At 34.3% G+C, this 22867-nt stretch overlaps 1 protein-coding gene across 1 annotated transcript in view; it reads right to left on the minus strand.

Moving 5' to 3' along the window:
* The window catches only part of LOC136024864 (xyloside xylosyltransferase 1-like), a gene marked incomplete in the record, with an annotated part of 85711 nt that overhangs the window by 21148 nt on the left and 41696 nt on the right, over positions 1–22867 (minus strand). Inside the window, 1 exon segment of the mRNA XM_065700387.1 lies at positions 17107–17457. Within this exon segment, the coding sequence (XP_065556459.1) occupies positions 17107–17457 (351 nt within the window).

The raw sequence follows: 22867 nt of genomic DNA on the forward strand, positions 1-22867 counted from the left end.
TTTCCTAAGGCTGATCAAGAGTGGTGAGCAATTTTGGGTGTTCCTTTGGAATAGCGTCTCGTATCGCAAAGGAGTTTATCTCATTAACAATCTATTGCAAGTGATTTTTATTTTGGTCGTTATTATTAGAATTTGTTGTGGTTACAATATTCAATTTTGGAAAAGGAATGATTTGTAGGGAATTGTGGAAAACCTTCCAGCTATTGGCTAAACTATCCATGCCTCTTTTGTACTAAGTTGATAAAATGGTGAAATTTTTTAGATTAAAATCCCTGAACTACAGATGCCTGTGATGGCTCCCTTTCTACTATAATTATGGCACTTCAACTGGCCAATTAGTGGTTTTGGAATGCTAAAGATGAAATTAGTTTCGATCACCTGCCTCCATAATTCTAACTTGACGTTATCTATTATTTCCGCTTCACATTCTTTGGGTGGCGGATTGATGCCATCTACCTCTTCCATAAGTTGAATAGTGCAAATTCTTCGGGAATCAAACACGGGTCACAAAGTTCAGTTTGCAGAAATGAAACTTATTTTGTTGACATAGCAGAAAATGTGCTAAATCTGGTAACATATAGCCATGGCTAGAAATCGCTATATAGGGAGTTAAGTTTTTAATTCTTTTCTACCAAGTAGTAATAGCAAGCTTAGTTAAGAATGGGTTGATTTGATAGAACGTGTATTCCTTGTTTTGTATTATTGGAACTTTAAGGCAATCAAACGTTCCTCTTGTCGAACTTCCAATTGAGTCGTCACCACACTGTAGGAATAAAGGATATTTCCATGTGCGGGTTATAGCCCTAAACTAAGATGATATGGTAAATTCTTCTCGATGTTCTGGAGTAACTCTACTAGCTTAGGAGGATCTACAAGATATTTTGGCAATCTTCATGTTAAAAAGGTCAGAAATGACAATTCTACCTGACTAGACTCAAGCGATATATCTGTATTGGCACTGGATAATAGTTGTAAGGCTAGTTGTATATTCATATCAACCGGCCACTCTTGTCATTCGCTCAACAGCATTTTTAAGGTAACTTGAAAGCATTTACAATTTACTCTTAAAAGTTTGACAGAGTTGTGATGGCTATGTTAATTTTGTCTTCTATATGCAATCTTCATGTTAAGATAGTCAGAAACGCCAATTCTACCTGACTAAACTCAAGCGATATTTCTGTAATGACACTGGATAATAGTTGTATAGCTAGTTGTATGTTCATATCAACCGACCACTCTTGTCATTCGCTCAACAGCATTTTTAAGGTAACTCTAATTGATATTTTTGAGGTAAATTGCTTTAATACTACAGTTAACCTGAGATGTTACAGCCTGGATATGATTTTTGAGTTATTAGAATTTGTTTTATACAATACTTATATAAGATTTGGTGGTGATTTGTACAAGCAAATTGTGGGAATTCCCATGGGGGGAATGTCAGCCCTTTTATAGCTGACTTGTTTTTGAGTCAACTAGAATATAAATATATGATGGATAAGAATAATCCAAATAATTTAAAACATGTTTTGTCAAATAATAAAAGATATTTAGATGATATTTTGGTCTTGAATTTTAAGGATTTCATTGATATTTCTAAAAATATATATCCATCAGAGCTTACTCTTGAACCCAGTCATGGCGCTGGTTATGAAGATCATTTCTTAGATTTAAATATTAATATTTGTGATAATAATAAATTAAGCTTTAAAATGTAAGATAAAACGGATGATTTTGATTTTGAAGTGATTAGTTTCCCATTTCCTGAAAGTAATATACATTCAAATATCTTATATTCGGCGTTTTTCTCATAGTTACTTTGTTATGCAAGGATTTGTAGTAATTATATAATGATTTTAAAAATAGATGTAAAATCTTAAGCCAAAAATTGATATCCAGAGGTTTTTTGCAAATAAATTAACTTGGTAATTTAAAACATTTAGTTTTCATTTTAACGAACTTTTAAATAAATATCAAAAGAACTATCTGGAAATACATAAAGAAATTTTCAACTAATTTCGGAGGTTCGAGAAATGATAATGCAGTGCCATTTATTTTGAATTGTGTTTCTAATAGAACGGATTTTTTCTTATAGAATTGCTACACGGTAAAGATGACTTCTATAATTTTTTAGTTCATTCAGGTTTTTTGCAATGTGTTAATATTTGTGATTTGGTAAAATTTACCATATTTAGTTTACCTATTGTTGCTAAAAAGAGGGATTTATTAACAGGATAAGCTTATTTTGGTGTTACTTGGTTGTTTTACATTTGCTGGTTTTTTTTTTTCATAGGCATATATTTTGGGGCTGATACCTGACCCGGGGATGCCTTGGAAATTCTGTGGTAGCCACAACACTTAACTGGGTAGAGAATTTAATGTGGCAAAATTCTATAGGCAAGTGTATTCTCCTGATGAACCCTTGTGTTGGGTTGTTGCCTCTGAACTATTTGTCTTTATTGTTTCTATTGTTTGGTAAATGACGACTTATATTTATTGACGACATGACTGCCTGTCCATGGATAATTCTTTATGGTTGATTTTGTATGGCTATGCTGTTTGACCTTTGTGATTGTATGGATGAGTAGGGCTAAGGCTTCATTCAAGTCTTGGTCCATATTAATCACTAATTTAGGAAAACAGTTTTCCTTTTCTCCTTCTGTCTCTTTTTTTTTATGTGTTTGTGCTGTTGCATTGGTGATTTCTCTTTTCATAATATTTAAAATTTGAGTTTCATGGTACCTCAGAATTGAAATTTACATCTCAACGGTATGCATTCAATTTTCATTAGTCTTAGCGATTTTACCGATTTGACTCTTGGTGTTTTTTCAGGTAGATTCGATACAGTCCTATAATATAATTAGATAAATCTTCCACAACTCCTTATAAACTACGTCCACTTCGTAGCTTATTCAACATCGTAATACCTTTTTCATTTTCATTATTTGTGTCCTTCTGCAACGTAAGGAGTATACGATCTACCTCCTTAGAAATTTCTTGAATATGATTATTCAATACCATGAAAAGAGACAAACTTTGTTGCTGAAGTAATTTGGTTCTTGAGTTCCCGGTTCTGTTCGACATTTCTGGAAAGAACAGAAGTTTCTAAATCGTAGACACAATGTCTTGCTTTTTAAATTCTAAGGGTTTAGACAAAAGACTTACTTAACCCTAAAACGAGTACAGAGGTGATGCATCAAAACAAATTGCTACTTGTCATTTGCCTTCGGCTGATCGTACGTTAATCACTTCTTTGAAAACCCTTATTTGGCATAAGTCTTATGAAGCGAGACAAAAATGAAAATAAGTATTGATAACTCCATCTAGTAGTAGCAAGTTTCAGATTAGATTTAATGCGAAAATATTTATGCTTGCTCTTAGGTGTTGGACCTCTTAAGAAACTAAACCTACATAATCTGCTTGTTCTTTTATATATATGAGCTGTTAACGCATGAACGATAATGATTAGAGTTTGGTAATTTCTTCACGTAATATTTTTAATCTTGATTTTCTGATATATGATCCATCCTGCCGTCAGTGAAAATAGAAATATACATAAATCTCCTATTGTGGATGCTGATAACAATAACTCTGTTAATTGAACACTTTCTGCCTTAACAACCCTCAGAAGAACATCCGTCTGAGTTAGAGCCGTTTTATTTTCTTCCCCAGCGTCATTGTACAATTGTCTCCCATCGATAGGTTCCGTGAAGTTTTTTTTCAACGACTCAACTAGATTTTTAATTTTTCTTTTGTGAAAATTGTCTGATTTCCCCTTAAAGTGTACTTCAAAGGAAAATCGACTATTTTTGTGGTAACACTATTAGTATTAACCAAGTTTGGGGGGGGGGTAACTAAAATTTATTATTCTTTTACCATAGACTACGCTCATGAAGAGAACTTATGGTCATTGGGAAACTAACTAGAGCTATATTTCTTCTACAAGATCTCTCTGGCTTAAACTTATTCGTAATTCTACTTCGGATACGCTTATACAAACAATGCCTTACTTGGTATTCAATCGAGCTGTGACTTTCCAATTAGAAGCATTTTCAATACCTTGAAAATTTGCTAGTACTATATTCTCCCAACAACTTTAACTTGCATCATTGCTCGTTCTTTTCATGCCTTGCTTTGTTAATTTTGGATCAGAGATACCTCTTTCTAAAACTTTATCAGCTATATTGTCCCCTAATGTAAGAGTCTGATTCCTCTTTTCACTTCTTAAAATATACTCTTTCGAAGTTTACAATGAGATGATAGTACCAACTGGTCCTTCTGTTGACGTCAGAAATTTTTGATACATACATATTTGCGTTTACGTTGCACTAAGGGAATTTGAACATTTTTTTGAAGGTGCCTTGTTAACAAGAAAAATGATGATGTATCCAGCTGTGAAGACCAATGCTCTTTTGTAATTCAAAATGACCTTCTACCAAAAGCATGTATTCAATAATTTCTAAAACTTCTTTGAGTTAATTTAGTGACAATAAATTTTGGTTATTTGGCTTAGTTCTAGTACAGTTAATGCTCGGTCGTCTTGTAACGTATAACCAACAATAGCTTGTAAATGTGTGGAGATCTCCATCATACAGGACACGAGGTAAACAACTTGTAATGATTCTTGCGTTTTACTTGCATGGGTAACTAAATATTCAACTTAAGATATCAGTGTATTGTTTCCTCTAAGGTCCAATGAAGGCTAGTAATGTTTTTATTTTGCCCCATCCACAGTGACGTACGGTACTACGGTTAACGGTAGTGACTGGGGGTAGTTCAGTTAGAATATGCACAGTCCTGAAAGTTCGATGTAAATAACTTTGCCACAGTTTAGATATTTTTTCTTGACTAATGGATCCTTGCTGGTTACAATTTCAAAAGTCTCATCCGATATCCTAACTGTCCATTCTAACCTTTGCTCCTGCAAAGCTTTTACTAGAGAGTCATTGTTAGACTGTTGATTTACCACATGCAATAGGTCCTTGTTAGCTGTCATGATTTTGATATGATTTTCTACCAAAGTTCTCAGTTCCAACAAAAGCTCAAAACAAGGATAAGTTCCTACCTTGCCAAAAGTATCAGCTAAAATGGTTAGAACACATTCTCGTGAAAAATATTTTGTTACCATATTATGTTGCCTTATTTTCTTGCAAAATCACCGTAATGTGGAGGTATCTCCAATGGGCGCCGCAATTTCATTTACTTCCATATAATCTATGCCGACAATCGTCTACAAAACAAACCAACCTGGAATTGGATCGCTTCCATGGGGTGTTGAACATTTAACACAATTTTTTTTTCAACTTCTAAGTTAAAAATTAACCTTGTCGGAGGTAAACATGACAACCCGATGGACTTTCTTGGGGAGACTCAGACTCTTTTGGGAGGTCAAAGAGTTTCCTTTTTTCAACGCAATGCCTACCTGATTTTTTGGTAGAATCAGAATCGGAGTGAGACCTAATTTTTTTTCGCTTTGACTATTTTTTGCATTAATATTTCCCCTTGTCGTTTTGCTTTAATTACTTCATTATTTGCATTAGTTAGAATAATTTCAGCTTTTTGGCTACCGGAAATGCAGATATTGGTGGATCTTTTGGAGACACAGTTTCGTGAACTTTCCTCCAAAGTTTTTCTCAAAGTGCTAACCCTTCTGATTCATCGGCTTCGGTGTCGGTTGACGATTCGCTAGGGTCCTCTGAGGTTTTTTTCTGTCGTAGTCTAGCTAGTTGCTGGAACATCCATTTTTGTTTCAATTTTGTTTTGAATTCCAAAGAATACAATCTTTGAAATCTTCTGATGCTCCAGGCCTTAGAAATCTAGTAAACTCCATCTTTGTATTTTTTGCCCTGCTGGTACTGGGGCCACAAGTGTAATCACCACTCTCCAGAAATCCTTCATTAAATACTAATCGCAGTCTTTTGTGCGACTTTGCACAGAATCTGAAAAAGTTAGTAATTTTCTTCCTGTGGTAAGTTCGATATTTGGTGCGTCAGTCTGTTCCCCTCTCTGCAAGTTATTTGGCACATGGGCTATTGGACTGATGGCCTCTGTAATAGTCGAGGGATTGACTGTCAGAGGAATTGGTGAGCTCTGTTTCGTTGGAAAGAAATGTTGCTTTGGATCCTCGTCACCAGATTCAACGTGAATCGATTTGGCTGGATCTGACAAGTCTTCTTTCGGGCTTTATTGTTTGAGGTATTCCCTCCAAGTGCGTGCTACTTGTTCCTTTAATTCCTCCCGTTTGCTATGAATGTTAAAAAGATCTAAGAAATGATATGGCTGATGCGCTATAATCGGAGCTGCCATGTCATCATTATCCAAATATTTTTCCTGAAAAGGTTTCGCCTCCCATGGCATGGGATAATAACTAGGTTTGTTGCGTCTATGGTGGAAATATTTCTTCTGTTTGTTTTTGAATGCCTGAAGATATATGTTAAATTGTTGGAAAGAGCCCTTATTACACGGAAAGGTCCATCTCTTTTTTTTATTTGATTTTATTCCTTCCAAATTTGGTTTTTTAGCCCTGACTATACCTCCTATTTTATATTCCCCTGTGTTTTTTGCTCAACGATCATATTTGTCTTTTTTTACCTTAGCTGTTCTTAGCTACCTGATCCATTACCTTTTTTCATTCTCATAATTATTTCCAGTTTGTACTGATTCAGATAATTGTATAAACGCTCATTACCTATAGATTCCATAAAAATCTTGGGATCCCGCAAGTACTGTAGAAAAAACGGTGTATTTCCTAAAGTGGCAAAATAGCCGGTATTTATTGTGAATACTACAAACAGTAGTTGATCGTCCAAATAATTTTGCTCTTGCTTCGAATGAATACCTAACATGTAAGAAAGCTCAAAGTGTTTACGGTCTACTTTCGCTTTATATATGCCCTTATAAGCTAATATATACCACCTCTTTTTTAAGGTATGTGTAACTTCGTCTAACAGTTTGGCCCGAAAACAATGCCTATTATCTGTTAGAATGGTATGGGGCCAAAAACCGTGTTCCAGAAATAAGCAAGTGACTAGGGTTCTTCCAATGGGGCTTTCTTTTTCGTCGAGCACTGGGTAGGTTTGTAAAACGAGTTGAAATGATCCACGATGGTAAAAAAAATCTGTTTCCTTTAGCCGATACGTTAAGTCCGCCATTTGAGCCCCAGATGTAAATTGATATTAATTCTTACTCCTGCCAGTACTCCATATGTCCCCTTTTCTGCTCGTGCTATTGTTTGTGGTGATTTTGGTTTTGCGCAATCATCGCAGCCCTGAACGAATTCTTTGACCTTATTATACTGGTTTGGAAAATAGAAATTACCCTGGATTTTACACATGGTTTTTGAATCTCCCATACGGCACCCATTGACAACATGTGAGAAATAAATAACATCTCCTTCCAGACTCTTTAGTATAACTGGTATTAAGCGGGTGTCATCCTGCTTACACGTGTGAAAGAGCCTGTAGTATCTTCGTAAGACATTTTTGTCTTCGTCTAGTTCGTAATGATCTGTGTCCTTCATATGATGTTTGTAGTGTTCGGGTTTTACATTACCCTCAGCTATAAATCTTTTCATGGATGATAAGAAAATCGTATTTTTCCTGATGAAGTGCTATGTTTTTTATCGAAAAAATGGCGCTCTCCTCTTCTATTTTGCCTATAGTCAGAGATTGTTCTTATTTTTCTTTTGGAAATTGAGACAGAAATCTGGCAATATTTTCTATTCCTTCATGCAGATTGGGGTATAGTCAAAGGCTTGATGACGAAGGATCCATCTTGTTTACCCTTACTGAGCTGTTTTGAATGGTATGCTACCGAATTAACAATTTTGTGTCTACCCTCAAAGTAAATTTCTTCACCAAGAGAAGTAGTCAAAAATGCTCCAAGTACCCGACGACAGCTAAATATTTTCGTTCAACTGTCGGATAGTTTCTTTCAGCCTCATTGAAAGCACGACTCGCAAATTGAATACTCAATTCCCTTCCATTATGATTCATATTGAAAAGCACGGCTTCTACGCCTTATGGCGATTCTGCATTCGTTTGTAAGCAAAAATCATGAGAAAGGTTGGGAAGCTCTAACACAGGAGCTTTTAGAAATGTCTGTTTCAGTTTTGAAAGAGCTTCTACAGCGACTGGAGGACATTTGAAATGTCCAGATCTCTTAAGGAGGTCAATAAGAGTTTTGGCCATAGTAGCATAGTTTTGAACGCAGCACCAGAAATAACTTAATAATCCATGAATTGACTACAAGTTTTCTGATTATTTGCAGGCTTTAGTTGCTTGATAATTTTTTGTTTATTTGAATTTGGAGAGATGGTCTCTTGATTTACTAGGTTACCTAATAAGACCCGCCTCTAAAAAAAATGGTTATAGTTTATGGGATTTTTAATCTCAAACCTGCTCTCTCGAGTTTTCCTAAAAATTTTTTTAGTCCATTCAAATGACTTTCAATTGTTTCAGTGACAAAATGAAATCATCCAAATATCTCAGTGTGTCTGTTTTCTTTTTGGTATTGGTTTGAGAAACCTTTTCCTGATCGTTCTCTTTCAGAACCAAATTCATGAGTCTGCTGAAGTAATTCGGACTGACATCCTCCAACATGACAATCACCTTATGCTTAGTTTTGGGCTCTATTGTTGTTCGCCAGTAGCCAGTTATCATATCAAAACTAGTGTAGAACTTAGGTCCTCAAAGTTACTCCACAATGGAATATATACAAGGATATTTCATTACTTCAGTACATCTTGCGCGGGGAGACTTTAAAATCCACACAACATTGCCACGTATTATATTTCGTACGCACAATAACCAATGGATAACACCATTCGCTGACAGCTTCATTGATTACCCCTTTGTTTTCCATGTCTTTAAATTGTTCATCCAGCCACGATCGTAGAGGATAAGGCGTTTTTTATGGTTGCTTTCTAATTGGTTGGCACCTGTGGGCGCTTTGTAAGTTATCAAATGTGTTAAGGCATAATCAGATTTCTTCCTGGCAAAAGTAAATTTGTTTTCACAAAAAATCTCACCAACTTGCTGCATGGAGCTCTGTGACAAATTTTTAAGGTCAAACTGTGCCAAGACTTGTCCTGCTTTGGTCACAGGGTATTGAAAGATGTATCCTATATGCCATTAACCCATAACTTGGAGTTTTCAAGAAATATGATATTTTGTTGAGAAATCTCTTCTGTTACTCCTAGCTTAATTTTTGGAATCTCTTCATATTGATTGCGTTAAATTGACCCTTTCAAGTACATTGTCCCACTTTCTATGGTCAAAATTTGACTTTCGACGAAAAAGGAAAGGATATTTCTCTAGCGTATAGATTTTTATAAAAGCAGCAATTCGCTGATAGGGTTCACCATTTTTGTTCCTAAAATCTGAATGTAAGTACATGCCTCTATTGTTACCCGATTATTTAACTGTAATTCATATTTTTGGCAAGGATCAGTATCTTGCAAAGTCGTGCAGTTAAAACCCCTTTTTATTGTTGGGCTAGTGATTTTGTTTTCATTATATCAGATTCCAAATTATACCGTAGTTTAAGAGTGCATCTACCCCTAGTATGCATGGAAATGGCAGGTTCCCGCAAATAATCATCCACACGATGATATTTTGTTTTTCTGTATGAAGGGTTAAATTGCATTCCCCCAAAGCGCTTAACTTATGACTTGTGACTGATGTTAGGCTATTTGTTCATTTTTGAATTGTATTTTGTATATTTGAACGGCTGTTTCCTAAACATATCCTCTCTAATCATTGAAGTAGAATTGAAGTATCAATTATACAATCTTAAGACACTCTCTACTAAAACAAGGAACTATGGGTAAATTGGTAGAATTGTTGAAATTGCAACATTCAAGACTGTATAAGGGTCTAATGTGACTCGCAGCTTTTTGACCCTCAAAGGCTGCGCTCTTCGTTTAAATTTGCCCGTGATCATTTCCTTATATGTATTTTGGCCAGAATGAGCTGGGTATAGGATCGTTTCATCAGTCCTCTGCTGCATTTTCCTGATCCATTCCTTTGTTTATTGGGATGAATTCTCTGACGAAATGCACTCCTCCTCTTTCACGTGTGTGTGAGTTGTTTGGTCCTGCGATGCCGCTGTTAGCGCTAAATTGTCTGAAAATTCGTTTTTGGCCCCTTCCTAGAGGAAACTCTTTGGATTGTTCTTCCCTCGGTCCACGACTTGGCAAGTTGTCCTGTCTTTGGAATCCATACTTTGTAACCTCTGTCTCCATCACACATCCTGGTGTGACATTCAGAAGTATATGATTAGGCTTTCCGCAGTAATAGCAGGTGATCCCCCGTCTTTCCAGATTTGTTCTTTGGCCTCCTTTTTGCTCTCCCTTATGAAATCGCTTCCCATAGCGATCTGTCTTCTCCACTCTGGGCCGAAAAAACTTCTAGTCCTGTTTCGCTGAGCTTACTTCAAAAATCTTACCTGCTTCCTACCTCGATCCTTGTTAAGCTCTCATTCTGCTATATTGATCGATTTTTGTTCAATTTTTTCATTATTTCATCTATTTGTATTTCTATTTCTACGAGCATTATGGCTTCTTCTAGTGAATCTGTTTTTTTAGAAAATGAAAGCCTAATTAATTTTTTTGGCAATCCTTACGTAAATGCGTGTAATTACACTTTTTGGATTTTTTCATTTGCTCCAGTTTTTCCTAGCTGCAAACTTATTGTACTACAAATTTTGTCTACATACTCCCTACTACTAATGGAGCTATCAAATGTTACTACTTCTCTTTTTAGTTTTTCGGTCAAACTTAATTCAATTTACCTAGCTTTAATTACTTGTATCAATTTGTCCGTAAAATCGTATACACTTTCCATATCGAACAGTTCGTGGTAACGAACTGTAGTAAGGCCAAACTGTAGTAAGGAACGACCCGACTCAATAGTAACCAAAACTCTAAAAAATGGAATTTTGATACCAATAGCTACATCAAAAGAATTACATTTTAATGCTGGTTTTAAATATATAAGTTTCATCAAGTTTAGTCTTACCCATCAAAAGTTACGAGCCTGAGAAAATTTGTGTTCATTCAGAAAATAGGAAAAAACACCCTTTAAAAGTCATAGAATCTTAACGAAAATCACACCATCAGATTCAGCGTATCAGAGAACCGTACTGTAGAAGTTTTGAGCTCCTATCTACAAAAATGTGGAATTTTGAATTTTTGCCAGAAGGTAGATCACGGATGCGTGTTTATTTATTTATTTTTTTTTTTGTTTTTTTGTTTTTTTTTCCCTGGGGTAATCGTATCAACCCAGTTGTCCTAGAATGATGCAAGAGGGCTCATTCTAACGGAAATGAAAAGTTCTAGTGCCCTTTATAAGTGACCAAAAAAGATTGGAGGGCACCAAGGCCCCCTCCCACGCTAATTATTTTCCCAAAGTCAACGGATCAAAATTCTGAGATAGTCATTTTATTCAGCATAGTCAAAAAACCTTATAACTATGTCTTTGGGGCCGACTTACTCCCCCGCAGTCTCCGTGGGAGGGGCAACAAGTTACAAACTTTGACCTGTGCTTACATATAGTAATGGTTATTGGGAAGTATACAGGCGTTTTCAGGAGGATTTTTTTTGGTTGGGGGAGGGGTTGAGAAGAGGAGGATATGCTGGGGGAACTTTCCATCGAGAAATTGGTCATGGGAGAAGAAAATTTCCATGAAGGGAGAGCAGGATTTACTAGCATTATTAAAAAAAAAAACAATTACAAAATAAATATGAAAAAGCATTTTCAGTTCGAAGTAAGGAACAGCAATAAAACTTAAAACAAACAGAAATTATTACCCATATGAGGGGTTCACCTCCTTCTAATACCTCGCTCTTTATGCTAAAGTATTTTTAGTAACTTCAACTATTTATTCTACGGCTTTTGTGATTCAGCTCTCATTCTTAATGAATTGGGATAAAATTTATGCTTTAGTGTAAAAAGCGAGGTACTGACGATGGGCTGAATCCCCTCATATATGTAATAAAAACATGAGAATACAAAAGTTCTTTACGTAAGCTAATTTATAAGTACTTAAATCTTTTACCAATAAAAAGCTTCGTAAAAAATTAAAAGTTCTATTTGCCTTTTTAATTAGTAAGAAAATCGGAGGGCAAGTTGGCTTCGTCCCCCGCTCTCTTTTTCTCAAAATCATTCGAACAAAATTATGAGAAAGCCATTTAGCCAAAAAAAATAATATGCAAATTTTGTTTTGATTATTCCTCTGCGGAGAGCCAAAATCAAAACATGCATTGATTCAAAAATGTTCAGAAATTAAATAAGAAAAAACAAGTTTTTTTTAACTGAAAATAAGGAGCGACATTGAAACTTGAAACGCAAAGAAATTACTTCGTATATGAAAGAGGCTGATTCCTCATCAACGCCCCGCTCTTTACGCTAAAGTTTTTTACTGTTTTAAAAAGAAGAATTGAGAGAAATAGTCAAACTTTAGCGTAAAGAACGGGGTGCTGATGAGGAAGCAGCCTCTTTCATATACGAAGTAATTTCTGTGCGTTTTAAGTTTTAATGTCGCTCCTTACTTTCAGTTAAAAAAACTTTTTTTTATTTAATTTCTAACAGAATCGAAATATTGCAGGGCAGTCACTCTTAGCCTACTCTCTAGACACTGTTTCTTAGTCTTAAAGTCATATGGTTGCGCAAGCTCATTGAAGATCTTGAGTCTTTCAATTAACTTATCTACGTCCAATCTCGAACACTGGATTGAGAGAGGATCTCCTTTTCCTGCTCTTCAACAAAGACTTGACGGACAAGACCTAGCCCTTCAATATCGTTTTCCAAAACTCAATACCACTGCCACCACTGTAATGCCTTTTTTTCAGTAGGGTCACTGCAAATGAAGACTGTAATAGCTCAACGGTCAACTGTCTAAAGTGGATCTTTTTCAGGGTTCTTAACGCGCGTTAAGCCAAACCCATCGATTTCCAAACACCCACTACTAGCAGCCACAAATGTTATATCGACGACACCACACTCAAGCCCCAACGCCTCTGCAAGTATGCACTTTGTCCTCACCGAGTTGAAACTAAGGAAATCTAAGGTTCTCTATCAACTTCTGTATTAACTGAAAATGCAAGGGAAGCACAAGACAACCGTTAACATTTATAAAACGCCAAAAAATACCTAAGACGCATAAGCCAAACTTAATTAAGACTTATGCCATATCCTTTTTTTCACAGTATAGACACAAATAGTTAAAAGACAAAAGACTTAAGACCAAGTAAGCCAAAGCTAGGAAACTTTTACCTTTTATACTTTTCCAAATAACACTTTTTCCCAGCCAGCTTCTTTTCGTGGCTACTTGACGTGTGCCGAACCAGATAAAACTTGATACAGTATTTCGAATGGAATTTAATCGAATTTTTGAACAAAATTCTTTTTTAAATTTCTTTTGAAAATGAAATCCTCTTTTGAAAAAGAAGAAATCATAAAAAAAGATTTAAAGGAAATGGAATCTCCATGGGAGGATGTAAGGAGGGATTTTTCGAACAGAGGAGGATGTAAAGAGGGATGCTTATTAGAGAATATGCAAAAAAATGGTTTAGAGTTTTAAGGGTCGAAGAGTGGGGCTCATGCTTTCGGCAAACACCACTAGTTAATATTAACTGCATTGAACGGGGAAATTAGAATGTTCACTTATCTACTTATGTAGTCTTCAGCACACACGCAAACGAGAAAATTTGAAATGTTTATTTGTATATGAATCCTCTGTAGGGCCTGCTATAACAAGGTTTTTTTGCCCGTACTTGAAAAGATACCGTTCAGTGGACGGGGAAAGTCCTCAGCACACGCGTAAAGAATAAAATTGGAAATGTTCATTGGTAATCCAATCTTTTGCAAAGCCGGCGATAGCAGGCGTTTTCTTGCCTGTGTTTACGAAACTTTTGCCATACCCAATATACTTGCATTAACTTTGTCCTGGAATACGTTTGCGACTACTGATAAAAATTAGCCGATCTGAATTTTTCGTGTCGTAAAATTTCCCTTACGTATAACTCCTGTGGGCTAGTGACAAACTCCTAGTTTCTGCTCTTGGGTTAAGTGAGTCATTATTAGCGGCTGAGGAACGTCAGGTTCCCTTTTTGTCTAATAGTGACAAGTCAAAGAGCCTCAATCCTGCAGTATACTATTTAATGTTAGTAGGTTACTCTATTTCAGTATTTTATTTGTATGTTATAACCGATATATCACTTGTGTTTTTGTATGTTATGTTATTCAAAAAAGTAGGTTCTCTAGTGTACTCTAATTTTTATTCTTTCTTTTTTTTGTTCCATTTCTAAGTAAACCAAAAATATGTAGCTTCAAACATGACAAACGGCTTTTACCTTTTATAAATTGCTATGCCATTTTAGTATGTTATGCAAAAGAGCTTTAAGTAAGGAGTAACACAATATAATAGTAACCGAAACTCTAAAAAAGAAGTTTCGATATAAATTCAAGCGTCCAAAGAATAGGATTTTGTGACTATTCCCGATATATAACATTCACCTAGCATAAAGTTACCTATCAAGATTATAGAGCCGGTAAAATTTTCCCAGTTTTCGACAATTAGAAAAAGCCAAAAAGCAAATGATCTTTGTTAAAAGTGAAACCATCAATTTCAATATATCAAAGAGACTTATTGCTTTGGTTTTAATTTCCTATGGTCACCAGTGTGGAATTTTACATTTTTTTAAGAAAAAAGATCAAGGATGTGTGTTTGTTTTTTTTTTTTCACAAGGTCGATTGCATAAAACCAATAGTCTTAGAAAATACAAAAAACGCTCAGGTTAATCGAAATTAGGAGTACTAGTGCTAACACAGAAGCCAAAGTGAAACACACCTTGTCAAGTTAACATTATTATGTCCGAGAGAAGACCAAATTGTTACTATATAAAAATTCTTAGATATCCAATCGGTATCAAATTATTCGTAGTGCTCGTCATAATAACAGGCGATGATGTATTCTTCCGTAATGTAGTTTGTGCAAATTAAATACTAATGACGACATTTATTTTATGGATTCATTTAACTAAGAAAATTTTTCTCAATATCAGGAAACTTTTTTTACAGATAGTACATTATATAATTTTACACTGTAAACTGCGTGTTTGTGTATATACTATTACGAAGGACCGGAAATCCCTCAAAATAACACGTTAATTTTACAGTTTTCTTGCTTTTTGTGAACTTTCAGAGATACATGGAAAAGAATCTGAACAGGGGGGGGGGAATTATATATCATACCTTTCTTTATTTGAACCGAATCTGAATATAGATGCTGCAATATACTAGCTCATTAATTTATTGCATAATGTTTTATTATATGTTGCCTAAGAAATTATATTCATATGCCTACTGGCACAAAATACGAAGAGGTGGAAGTATTACGAGCAGAGTATAGGAACTTGTAAGGAGGGAAGAAGCAAGAGCTATTTTTAATTTTGTTCTGCCAGTGTCTTAATGAATATGTTGGATCTTATGTCTATTTTCTAAGAGTTCAAGCTAAGGAGCTCTAAGAAAGCAGTGGATCGTACTAATAGTAACAAAAACTCATAAAAGGAAATTGTATTATCACTGCACACAAACAATTTTTTCCTTGACTCCAAATATGTAAAACACATTAAGTTAATAGTTAACTGATAAAATTTTCTAGTCTGAAAAAATCTGTATAATTTTTGTAAAGAGTGAGACACACCTTCAAATTGTTTCCATCCATTTCAACTTTCTGTGGACCATTCCAATTTTCTCTAATCCTTTCCGACTTGGTTTGAAACTTTCTGAAATTTTTCAGTTATGTTTGACTTTTAATAAGTACCCTTCGGATTTCTCTTTCCCATCCAACTTCCTTTAGTCTCATGCGACCTCCATTGGTCATACTTGACTTTTTAGTTCCTTCCAAATTTAAGCTATTTTGGGAGCTTATAGTTGATAATTGCCATTACGCAATGAAATAAATAAAACTTCAAAAATCTTCATTCTATGACTGAAATTTGTAACTGTCAGTCAGAAAAATGTATTTTCTGGTATTTTGGTATTTTAGGCAAGACAGTATTCGAGCCCGCGCCTCTCGGACAAAAGATTTATAGTCAAGCGTACCAACCCCTTAGCCAGGAACAAACCACTTAGCCAACCACATCAACATTTTTATTTGCAGAAAAAGTGTTTCTTTTCAATCAAACTATCACAAAAACAGTTTTGTTTGAATTTTCATTGAAAAACTTCTTTTTTTGCAATTGAATCAACAAAATACCACAAAAATACCACAGGAAACGCACTTATTCTTTTAATTTTTGTATTGCTATGCAGCGAAAATGTTATTTTTGAATGAAAGTTCAAAAATAGCTTCTTTTTTATTTTTCATTGAATGAAAGTAATTACAATGAAAGTAATAAAAATACAATAATATACGTATATCTTAAAGAAAGTTACAGCTTTAAAACGTGTAACATTGTTTTTTGCCTTTTATTGATTTTGGTTAAACAAAAGTCTTGTTTCGTGAAATATTTTTTTATCCTAACATGACTTCTACAGTACACCTACTACTAATAATAATGAAAAGTGTAATATTCCTAGGGTTTTGTTTGTTTTCAAATATTTGCTATACTACTACCACTACTTTTAACAACAGAAAGCGCCGTTCAATCCCACTCTCATGGGCCAAAATGAGAGATATGTTGAGATGGCTTAGGCATGTTTTGCAGATGAAGGATGACAGATTGCCGAAGATTGTCATTTTTGGCCAACCGTCTAGGGTTAAGCAATCAGTAGGTCGTCTGCAGTTGGTGTGGTATGTAAATGTTCTTATTGTTCAATAAAGAGTTGTGAGAAAGAGTCAAACTTCAGCGTAAACAGAGAGGCTTTCAGGAGGGGACACCCCCTTTCATATACGTAATAATTTTCATTTGTATAATTTTTTAATGTCACTCCTTACTTTAAGTTTAACAAAACTTTTTTTTATATTTAATAATTACCTAAGAACAACTACTTAAACAAACAAGCTATTGAATTAGAGTAAAAAGTATTCTTAGTGCACTATAGACACGAATTCGTAGAAGTTATGAGTTAGCTATAGTACTATAAGCTAATCAAATATACTCACTTGATAGCCTGGATATGGTTCACCAATTAGTGTACCGTTGTTCTGTTTTCTGTAATTTTTAAATGCGTATCTGTACCAGGGAGACTGGTCATAAGCCATCGCTAGAATTTGATGGGAGTTGAACTTTTCAAACTGCTTATACAGATTTTCGAAAGAACATCTAAACTCCATATCTATGTCTAAAACAGCTATTTGATTGTATGCAAAAATTCTTGAATACAAAGGTCGAATATGGAGAGATATGTCCTTGTATTTATTTTCTGTTTTTTTCGTGGTGTAATTCTGGAATAACTGGATCTGTCTTCTGAACCGTTTTTGTATGTTGTCCAAGGAAATAAAATCATATGTGATCTAAAAGAGAATATTCTCCATCTACTCTGAAATTTAAATATAATTTACACAAGTCAGGGACATACTATATTTTTACTGTTGAGGCCAAAGTTTTCATTTGCCTATTTTAAAAATAGTGTAGACTCAGAAAAAAGGCTTCATTCTAACCATTAATGGGCAAAAGGTGTATTGATATGGGGTAATATATCCATTAACACTAATGAGTATTTCCCTTTTTTTAAATATTGTTTTTTGTCTAGAGTAGTTTCTTTTTTCCTTTCAAATTTTTTTCCATTTCCTTTTTTCCTTTCAAAGTTTCAAATACCTAGTTTCTCATCTTATAGTAAAAAAAATTGTTTCATCGTGTTATGTTTTTATAATTCAACTAAATTTACTTCATTTTGAAACAATGACGAAAGCATTACACGAGAAACATTTAGACAATAATTTTACTATTGGCTTGCCTAGTAGAAACGCTAATAATTTTTTAATAATGCCCTTTTGAAGGATTGTTTTCAATACCATTGAAATCTTAAAAACAAACTTAAAAATTTTCATTGAAAGAGAGCAAAGACTCATTCATAATAAGACGTCGCTAATACTAGCATTCAGCCTCAGCTACTTTGTGCCAAACAGATTTTTTCAAAAATATTTCAGAAAAATAAAAAACTATGAGAAACTCGATTGGCTCAAATTACTGCTAGTTAATCTTCGGTAATCGATACAGAAATAATTTCTAGATGGAAGTCTTTGATTTCTAACTTTCATCAGTATCTGCAGTTAAAAATGGTTTTTAAGGCACTGGTTTGGTATACTGTATTCTTTATCGAAATTTTGGATTTAGGTGCCAGCATACTAAAAAGTGAAAAGACAGTTTTGATTCATGGAAAAGCTAAGAGATTTGTGTCTTTTTAACCAAGACTTTCAAGTTTAACCTTGCTGAGAAAAATCAATTGATTTTACAAAATAAAGAATTCGCGGGGAGGCTGCACACCTTTTGATATCTTTTATTCTTTAGCATGGAAATTAAGGGTTTTTTATGTTTTTTAAATTTTAATGGAAAGGGTTGATTCAATTATAATATAATCAGGTATCAACAAAAGTCTTAACTATTAAGAAATGTCTTTGAATAATTTTCCATTCAAAATCCTATTCGTGACTCCATCCTTCAATTCCACGTTTTATGCCCACCCCCACACCCTCATTTTCTCCTTGGTTTTACCCTACTCCCAGATATACGTTTTTTTGTCTTCCAAATGGTGAATTTCTTAGGTTTGTAATTATATTTAATTATAATGTCTAATTTAATTTTAATGTCTAATATCTTAAGGCCTTCATTACAAAGTCTATTGTGTTCTGCTTTTTTGTAAAAGCTCACTAACAGTGTGGATTATTAAATTTAGGATCAAGGATGTTAGGAAAGGACCAGAGCTCATTAAAGAAACTGGGATATGACGGAAGAAACTTGGTTAGAAAGTCGTAAAATAACTATTAAAGGGTTTTTTGAGTGTTAATTTGATGTATGGTATATGATGATTTCGATTTTGATTTGAGTATTAGTGATTAAGATGCTTGTTTTATTCTGTATAAAACTTTTTTCAACTGTTAGATGTTTGGATAAATCAGAACAAAACTGTTTTTCACATATATTGGACTGATGCAGTTTAAGTTTTTTTTTCTTAGCTTATGCTTTTGTTCTGAATTTTTAATTAGGTGCCAACTAAAATAGCTTTCCTTTGACTGTCTGATAATTCAAAGGTTTCTTTTTGCACCAGAAATAAAGTTTATTTTGTTGTTTGTTATATATAATGATAGGAATAGGACAACAATTAGTGACAAGGAAAAAGCTAAAGAGGGATGGGTACAACAGTTTGAGAATTTAATAAGCCTTGACAGAACTATAGGAAAAGATATATAAGGAAATGGAAAGATTTGTGATGCATTGAATGTGAAGGAACTTTTCTTAGAATGGTCAAGATGTTTCTTAAATATAGTAGCTCTGAGGTTAGAAATAAGTTACTAATGATTATGAATATAGTTTTTAAAAAGAGGAAGTACCAAGTGATTTTATAAAAGCCCTAACTAAACCACTGTAAGTGGTATAAGAAAAATGATAAGAGTAAGTGCTGTAATTATTGAGGCATTAGCATTGTCTCCTTAAGTAGCAAATTACTTATTAACATGATACTTTCTACACTGATAAATTTTGTAGATAAAGCTGTATATGAATAATAGTGTGGATTTAAAAAGGGTAGGGGATGTTTAGACCAAAGTTTCACTCTTAGGTTAACAATGGAGAAGTGCCAGACTTATCCAACACCTTTGGCTCCTCAGTCTTAGAGGTTATTAGCAGGCGTTCGAATCTGTTCATAAAAGAGCTTTAGTGAAGGTCTTCTCCCTGTATAGTAAACTAGAGAAATACATTACTGTGATTATTGCAATGTACGAGAATAACACTATAGTGGTTTAGGCAAGACATGAGGTTAGCTTCTGTTTTCGTATTAAATCAGAAGTTAGACGGGGTTGTGTTCTTTCCCCCTTTATATGGATCATTTTCTTGAACTTTGCCTTTAGGAGCACAGAAAAGGCGAAAGGAGAGCTTGGAATGAAATGTTGAGGAAAAACTATCCTAGAATTAGATTATGCTGATGATTTAATTATCCTAGATGAAGTTTTTGTAAAATGAATGAAATTTTACAGTTATTGCGAGCATAGGGTACTTGAACAAGCTTGAAAAGAAATTCTAAGAAGACTAAGTAACAAAGGACAGGAATAAGTGAAGGTAAAACAGTTACACTGGCTAACGAAAAGATTGATCAAATGGACAATTACCTTACTAGTATTATTAGAAAAGACAATTGGAGCAATGAAGACGTTAAAAGTAGAATAGCCAAGCCTCAAAATATTTTTTAAAAGTCCACAGTTGGGGTGGGAAGATGTCATAAAGAAATATTTAATGGAAATGGAGACTTGAAGGGTGTAAAGAGAGAAACTTTGAATATCCTTGGATGGAGAAGCAGCATACGTAGCTGTGATGGCCTCAGGTGGCTTGGTGATGTGGTGAATCGTTAGTAGTAGTATCAGTAGGGTGGCACAGAGTGAGTTTCTTGTCCAAAAATTTGAATAGAAAAATTATAATCGTGATCCTTGAATTCCATGTTATCTCGACTAATTTTTTTGTACAGTTTTTTCTACTTCAGTTAATACATCTTCGCGGTATAGGTCTCACAGTCGCTAGTAGTCTCTATAAGAGTAGCTTCTTTACTTGAATTTCATTAAAAAAATTTATTTTTTAAAATCCAAAAATATACGCTTTTGTAAAAAAAATATATATGGACTGTTCAGTGTAAACTTATTACTAAGGTTAATTTTGGTATTCTCAGAGGCTTATACCTCTGGGTTCTACGTACAGCCATACTTTATGAGTCTGAGGAATCACAAGATGCTTAATAATAAGGATATGAGTGTCTCATTGGAGGCTCTCACTAAGATACAATATTAGTAATTAAAGAGATATCAAGGTTTATACTTGAGATGTGAATTTAAAACATTCAGTTGAAATTATGGTATAGGGAGCACAAAATATTATTCATTCAAAGAAAAGTAAAAACATAAAATATGAAAATTACTAGTTTTAGAGGTGACATCTAAAAGACAAAATAAGCCTAAAAAGACAACCTAAAATATATAAAAGGGGGCTAGATTGTTTTGAAGATATGTTTTGACCTTTCGTACTTGTTGCTAGGATCCTCTTTGTTTAGTAGTGAAATACAGGCTGACTTGAAGCAAAGATAAAATAATATAAAACAAAAAATAAACTTCATAAGAGACGATTTAATTTTAGCAGAGACCTTTCACGCTGGTTTGTTCTTTTAGCTTTAATTATTACATATAAAAAATTGGATTTGCAAAAAGGTAAAATCAAGAAAAAAACTAAATACAAAAATTAAACGAGATTAGATTTTCATCAGGGTTGTGCGAAAGTCTTTCGCGGTTGCTGGTAGTTTGTTTTTTGAAATCTAATATAATAAAATCAGATTAGAAAGAAAGATAAAAACAGAAATGAAACAAACAAAGTATCATACTAGAGGTGCTATAGTTCAAAAGGAGAGTCATCAGTAAAAATCATTTTAGTCAATTTTATTTGACTTTCATTTCACTCAAGCATAAAATCGATGATTGTTATTAGTGGTATGGCACTAGAAACTGGTATGTCTTTGCTTGCACTTTGCAATAAGTATAACTAAATGAATGTAAATTATTATTGATTAAATGTTAAATAATGTTTTTTTTTCAAAAATCCAATTAAATCCAATTCGAAAATCTTTATCAAGTTTTAGCCTGTTCTGCTCACGTTGGTTAACCACAGAAAAGTTACTAGCTGGGAAAATATTGTTTTGTAAAATTATAAAAGGTAAAGTTTTCTAGCCTTGGCTCTCTTGGTATTAAGTCTTTTGTCTTCTAACTATTTGTATCTACACTGTGAGAAAAGGATATAGCATAAGTCTTAAGTAAGTGTGGTTTAATTGTTTTAAGTTTTGCTAGCCGTTCTTATGAGAATTATTGGTTGTCTCTTGCTTGCCCAGCATATTCAGTCAAGTCAGTAGTTGAGAGAAAACCTCGGAAATCCTTATTTTGAACTCAGTCAGGACCCAGCACATGCTATCCTAGGTATTTGGGCTTGACTGTGGTGTTGCCGATATAACCCTTGCAGCTGCAAGAGCTGGGTGTTTTGAAATCTGTGGGCTTGCCTAAACGAGAGATAAGGACCCCCAAGAAAGATACACTTCAGACAGCTAAAGGTAAAGCTAGTACAGTCTTCAGTTGCAGCAAACCGAGTGACACAAAGCATGACACTGATGGCAGTGGTACTGAGTCTCAAAAAGGACATCCAAGAGCTAGGTCTTTTCCGTCATGTCTTTGACGGAAGAGCAGGAAAAAAAGACGGAAATGCCTTGTAATATTTTGATTCTGTTAGATACATGGAATCTACATATGATTATATGGACAATTTGATAGATGCTCTTAAAACTAGGCTCATTAAAATAAGTTCGACTAAAAAACAAATACTGAAGTAGTTACATTTGATAGCTCCCTGAGCATTTACGAGTAAGCTGACACAATTTGTAGAGCGGTATGGCTACAGGTTGGAAAAACTGGCGCGGATGAAACATTCCAAATAGTGCAATCATACACATTTACGTAGGGATTACCCAAACACTTAATTAGGCTTTTACTTTCTTGAGAACCAGATTCACTAGAAGAAAACATAATGCTCGTAGAAACAGAGATACAAATAGATGAAAAAATGAAAAATATGGACCAATATAACAGAAGGAGAGCATAACAATGACTGGGGTAGGAAGCGAGTAAGATTTTTGAAGGAAACTCAGCGAGACAGGTCTAGAAGCCTTTTGTGGCCCAGAGTAGA

The sequence above is a fragment of the Artemia franciscana genome, chromosome 1 (genome assembly GCF_032884065.1).
Source record: "Artemia franciscana chromosome 1, ASM3288406v1, whole genome shotgun sequence".
Classification (NCBI taxonomy): Eukaryota; Metazoa; Arthropoda; class Branchiopoda; order Anostraca; family Artemiidae; genus Artemia; species Artemia franciscana.